Raw genomic sequence first — 5,808 nt, forward strand, 5'->3', positions numbered from 1 at the left:
CTGCTCTTCGTCAAGGGCGCCGTGTGGAAGGCGCTCTTCGGCAAGGAGGCCGACAAGCTGGAGCAGGCCAACGACGACGCGCGCACCTTCTACATCATCGAGCGGGAGCCGCTCATCAACACGTACATCTCGGTGCCCAAGGAAAACAGCACGCTCAACTGCGCCAGCTTCACGGCGGGCATCGTGGAGGCGGTGCTCACGCACAGCGGCTTCCCCGCCAAGGTCACGGCGCACTGGCACAAGGGCACCACGCTCATGATCAAGTTTGAGGAGGCTGTCATCGCCCGAGACCGGGCCCTTGAGGGCCGCTGACCCCGCCGGAAATAAAGGATGAGAGAGCACCCTTCCCAAGTGTGTCTTGTGTGGGTGCATCCCAGACCCACCCAGCAGGACCCAGATCCCTGCCCCAGGCTGAGGCTGTGTATACCAGGGAGGGCCAGGTTGGACCCAGCTTGGGCTTTCAGAGTCGCTGGAGTGGGGAGTTGCTGGTAGTTTCTGGAATCACAATTGGAGGCTAAATATAGGCTGGAGAGGTGTGGGGCAGGGGAAGGATCACGAAGAGATTCCTCTAGGCCAGGCCTAGCACACTTCTTTCACAAAGGCCCGGGTAGTGAACAGTTGGTGCCCAGTAGTAGGTCAGGTATTGGGTATGACTGTGCGCCTAGAAAACAGGCCGATCACTGCTTTAGACTTGCCACTCAAAGTGCGGTCCAGGGACCAGCAGCATCAACAAATCTGGGGAGTTTGTGGGTAATACAGACTCTCAGGCCCAGCCCAGCCCCACTGCCACAGAGTCTGCATGTTAGCAAGACCCCCAGGGGGTTCCTGTGTACCTTAGTTTGAGAAGCAGTGTGCTAGGGCACAGAGTACTTTAAATCCTCCTGAGTTTCAGATCCTGCAGGTTTGGTGGCCAGGAGATTTGCATGTCTAATAAGTTCCCAGGAACCGCTGAGGCACCGTGGGCTCCCCTTTGGGAACTATGGCCCTAGACACCTGGCTCTCATGGGGAAGTAGGTGAGCTCACTTCAGTCATCTGGACGCTTAAAATAGCTTGAAGTTACTTTCTAAAAACGCTATTGGTGCACACACAGCCCTTGTTTTAAAAAATACACCTCAGGCAGCCCTTTCCCTCCTGCCCACTACCGAGACCCTAGTCACTCCTCCCAAGGGAATCATGCCGCTCTTGGGGAACCTCGTTCGAGTGCCCGCTGTCCCTTTGCCTGACGGCACCCGAACAAGTCTGTTTCCAGAGGGACCTCGGTGCGGCCGGCTGGGCCCCTCACTGTGTCCGGAGGGCGGGACCCAGCACCTGCCACGCAGGCAGCAGCATCCCCTCATTTCACAGGCCACAGAGCAGTTCCCAGGAACCCGTCACTCACCACAGTCACGCATTCATTCATTGGACAAATGTTTATTGAGTGCCTGCTATTTGCCAGGTGTTGGGGACGCAGCTGAGAACAAAACAAAGGTACCTGCTCTGAAGGTAGATGCTCATGTTCTAGCCAGCAGAGACATCAGTAAATCCAACATTTCGTTAAAAGAAGGAGTGCCGCGGCGAGAAAGCGCAGTGGGCAGAACATCAGAGTTGGGGTGTCATTTTAAATGAGGGGCAGAGAGTGCTCAGGATAGGTCTCGCTGAGGAGCGTGGGGAGGGGACAGCCGGCCAAGGCCCCGAGGCTGGAGTAAGCCTAGGTGTTTAAGGAGCAGTGAGGAGGCCGGGGTGGTGGGAGGAGAGAGGAGATGAAGTTGGGGAGGTGAGGTGCATGGGAGGGATTCTGTGATGGCCAAGTCCTTTAGGACTTTGGTTTTTCTCCGAGCTAGAAGGAAACGTCTGGAAGGTTTGGGCCAATTCAGGTGGAGCGAGGAGCGGGTGAAAAGTGTGCGGGTTCTGAATATGGCTTCATGGCAGAGCCCATGGCTTTCCTTATGGGTTTGGAGGGAAGGGAAGGCGCGGACGACCCACTGTTGGCCGGAGGGACTGGTAGAGTGGAGCCATGCGTTCCCACACGGAGCATTCTGAGGAGGGGGCTGGGGGAGACCAATCTGGGGGTGGGCAGCAGGCAGAGAGAAAAGGTGATCTGGGACGCCAAGGGTCTAGCTCTGTCCCTTACTCCTGAGCCCAGGATTCCCAGGTGCCAATAGAGTGCCCTCCCCAGGCCCCTGGGTCATGGTTGGACCTCGGTCTGGCCCTTGACTCGCAGGGTCCCAGGTGGTCCAGTGTGGGCACCTGCCATGATGCGTCCTCCTGCTGCAGTGGACCTGAGGGTCACAGGAGGGGGCCTGGCTCTTCTCTAGGCCAGGAAGTGGGGGTGGGGCATTAAGGAGGGATGACCTCAGAGCCTGGCCTGCCTCCCCCCTGCCTTCGGTGCTGGGCTGATGGTGGCCAAGCCTGGGCCTGGCGCTGCCTGGGCCGCTGAGTGGGAGTGGGGCTGGAACCTCTGGACCTGTGCCCATCCGGGAGGGAGCGCCCAGCACTCAGGCTGATGGGCAGGGGTTCTTGAGGGGGGAGCTCTGAGCACTGGAAGGCAGGGAGGCGGTGACAGCAGGTTGGGTTGCGGGACGAGGGACAGGCCCTCTGGGGAGCTGGCAGGAGCCGGGGAAGGGTCACTGTCCTTTGGGCAGGGGATGTCAGCAGGACTCTTCAGCCATGAAAGGGGCGCCCAGGCCTTGGTTGGGGTCTTTAGGGTCCCAGTTTGGCCCTAGCTGTTCCCGTATTTGAGGTGGGGGAGTCACAAGGAGGGGCACATGTGGCGGGTAGGCAGGGGGCTGTCAGGGTCCACGTCTGGGGGACCGAGGCGGCCGGCGGGCAGTCAGCAGGTGGCCAGCCGGTCACATACCCAGCCGTCGAGATAGCTGCTGCAGGAGGCATCGTTCCACTGCCCGGAGCCCAGCAGCATCACGCAGTCCTCGCCCTGGCCCCCGTTGTTGGGCTCCCCCGGCCGCCAGTTGCTGGAGCAGAAGGCTCAGGTTGGCGTCGGGGGAAGGGTGCCACTGCCTTCAGCCTAGACACACCCCTCGGAACCTGGGTCCTCTTACCCCACCCCTGGACCCCACTCCATCTCTGCAGCTCAGAGACACACCTGCCTTCTCTCATCCCGGGTCCCCAGCCCTCCCAGCCTTGACCATCTCCCGCCATTACAGTCCAGAAGCTTCCCCAAGTCTGGGCCTGGGGCACGTGCCTCCAAATACCCTCCCCGCTATCACAGCGATGTCCCCCTCTCCGCATCAGCCTGGGGCCGTCTCCTTTTCGTTCCCCTTCTCACCTGTAGTCCAGGGCGCTCTGGTCCATCCAGACAAACTCTCCCTCTGTGTGCAGGTCCCGGAGGCCGATCCAGGAGCCCTTCTTGTTGCTGTGTGTGGCCAGGAAGTCCTAGGAGCAGGACAGGCTGGAGGGCTGGGGCGCCGAGCGCGGGTCCCTCCGCTACCCAGGAGGCTGTGTCGGGCTCCCCTCCCCTCCCCGACCGCATGCTGGCGGCACCTGCTCCTCCTGGCTGTGGATGCTGACCAGCCGCCCCCGGAGCCCGCTGCAGGCATTCCGCGCCTGGATCCACCGCTTGGCGCCCTCTCCGAAGTAGTAGCACTTCCGCTGGAAACTGACCCACTTCTCAGGGCATGTGTTACACACGGAGCCTGCGAGAGGAGAGACTCAGGGGCAGCTGTGGTGGGCACCACAGGGGGTGTTGTGGCTGGTGCTGTGCTGGGCACTGTGGCAGGCATGGTGGCGGACAGCCTGGTGGGCACCTTGTTGGGTACCCTGGGTGGGTACAGTGGGCAGAGGGGGTGGCAGCATGTCTCCCGGAGTCACTCTTGGGATCCGGGCTGAAAGCAAACACACCCCGAGCCTAACGGAGGGTCTCGCCGGGACCCCGCTTCCCTGGGACTCGGATGCGGACATGCAAGACCAGCCCCAAACAGGAGCACCTCCACTGCCACACCATCGCCACACCTGGCCTCCAAGAGCTGAGCATCGGCCACCGACACAATGGCCATCCGCGTCGCTCGGCCGCCAGCACTTCAGTCATCAGTGACACCCCCGCAGCTGCTCCCCTGCGGCACTCACGCCCCCTCATCGCCACACCGCCAGCTCCACGCGGCAGCGCCCCAGTCACCAGTGTCCCGACCACAAACATTTTCGTGGGCAGAAGCACCTGGTCACCAAACCGTGACTACAAATGCCTCCATAGCCATAGCATCTCATCTGCCAACACCACGTCCCCAAACACCACCACTGTCAGCAACACCTTTAGCACTAGTATCGCCGCGGCAACGTCTATCCAACGCCAACACCATGGCCGACACCGCCTTCACCAACATGAGACCAGCCATGTCTTAACCACCAGTGCTGACGGCAGTGCTGAGGCCAGGCCCCGGCACTGTCCTCACCAGCTGCTCCGATGACAGCCCTGCCACCATCACTGCCAGCACCCCCAAACCAGCCCCTGGCCACTTTCGGGGATATCTTGACTCTCTTCTCATTGGCCAGGAGAGGCTGTGGGAGGGGGAAGGGGCTGAAGGGCTGGGTCCCCATGGTCTCGACCCAAGGCCACCTTGGTCTCTCCCCTTGGCCCCCCAACCCCACCCCAGGACATGCTCAGGCTCTGTCACTGCCACCAGCATTTCCAGGCGGAGGGTTGAACCCACTGTTACTGGGCCCACTCACGCATGATTTTAATCGATTTTCTTCGCGTGACATCTGGGAGGGGTTGTTGTAAGGAGTCTGGGTCCACAGAAGGTTGTGAAACCCTGGGAGGAGCAGAGCTGGGTGTGCGTCTCGCTCACGGAATGGCACCTGGTACGCAGCCCCCTGGGGTGCCTTGCGAAGACGGGAAGAGGACATCTCTGGTCCCTTCAAGAAAAAGCTGGGGAAGGTGTCGTGGCTGTGTGCCACCCAGTCATTGAGAGACAGCCCTGGAGCTGGCGCTCCATCAGAGGTAGCCCTTTGGAGTGAGCGTGGCCCAGGCCCTGCCTAGCCTGCCCGGGGAGCACGGGGGCTTCCTGCTGGAAATCCCACAGCCACACCACGCTCCCGGGGACAGTCCTGCCCATCAAGCACAGATCCTTCCTCTTCTCTCACCCAACTGGGCAGCCGGGGCTTCCCAGAGGTGAAAGACCAAAAGTCGGGGAGGGGGGGGTGGGGGGGGGACTTCAGGTTAAAGGCACAGTGACTGAATAGCCACTCCCCCTGCAGGCGGCTGGCCTGCTGGGGACCCCATGGCCCTGTACCTGCCAGCGTTGCCTCCCTCACGCCACCTCTGGGGCTTATGCTATGATGCTCGTCATCCCCACTGCGGCCACGGTGACCCTGCCACAGCCCTCGGGGGGGCCAGACCATCTTCTGGGGGGCTGTGGCTGAGGGCATCTACTCATGACCCTCTGCTGAGCCACGGTGGACAGAGGGCTGGTCAGTGAAGAGAACCTGGTGCTGCTTTAACCGGGAGGAAAACATGTGGGCCCCCACCGTCAGGTTGGTGGAGGGGTGCAGCCGGACTCAGCACGGGCTTCCTCGTGTGCCCTCCGTTGGCCCTGCCACACACATACACACATACCCCTCCACGTTGTCACTCACACACCGGCCCTCACATTCACGCACCACCACACACCTGTGCTGTCACATGACTGTATCAGCGCACCTGTGGGCACAGGCGCGCACACTCACCGTTGGACACGCGGAGCTCTATCCACAGCTTTGCCACCTCCTCCTGGAGTCTTTCCAACGAATTCAAGGCCGAGCGTCTCTCATTTAAGCCTTGGGTGGTTGGACGGGGCAGCGGTCACAGACACACTTGTGGGCCTCTCCTGCCCCCCCCC

The 5,808-nt window shown here is 61.4% G+C and overlaps 2 protein-coding genes across 2 annotated transcripts in view; one reads left to right on the plus strand and one right to left on the minus strand.

Moving 5' to 3' along the window:
- TRAPPC5 (trafficking protein particle complex 5) overlaps positions 1 to 346 on the plus strand; it is a 1,188-nt gene extending 842 nt beyond the window's left edge. The window contains exon 3 of the mRNA XM_006775407.2: positions 1 to 346. Within this exon, the coding sequence (XP_006775470.1) occupies positions 1 to 312 (312 nt within the window). The 3' untranslated portion in view covers positions 313 to 346.
- Positions 347 to 1,404: 1,058 nt separating this feature from the next.
- The window catches only part of FCER2 (Fc fragment of IgE receptor II), an 8,639-nt gene continuing 4,235 nt past the window's right edge, over positions 1,405 to 5,808 (minus strand). Inside the window, exons 6-9 of the mRNA XM_006775408.2 lie at positions 5,657 to 5,746; positions 3,479 to 3,630; positions 3,264 to 3,370; positions 1,405 to 2,949 (exon numbers count right to left, since the gene is read on the minus strand). Of these exons, the coding sequence (XP_006775471.1) occupies positions 2,811 to 2,949; positions 3,264 to 3,370; positions 3,479 to 3,630; positions 5,657 to 5,746 (488 nt within the window). The 3' untranslated portion in view covers positions 1,405 to 2,810. The remainder of the gene's footprint in view (positions 2,950 to 3,263; positions 3,371 to 3,478; positions 3,631 to 5,656; positions 5,747 to 5,808) is intronic.

Source organism: Myotis davidii, unplaced genomic scaffold (assembly GCF_000327345.1).
Source record: "Myotis davidii unplaced genomic scaffold, ASM32734v1 scaffold648, whole genome shotgun sequence".
Taxonomy (NCBI): Eukaryota; Metazoa; Chordata; class Mammalia; order Chiroptera; family Vespertilionidae; genus Myotis; species Myotis davidii.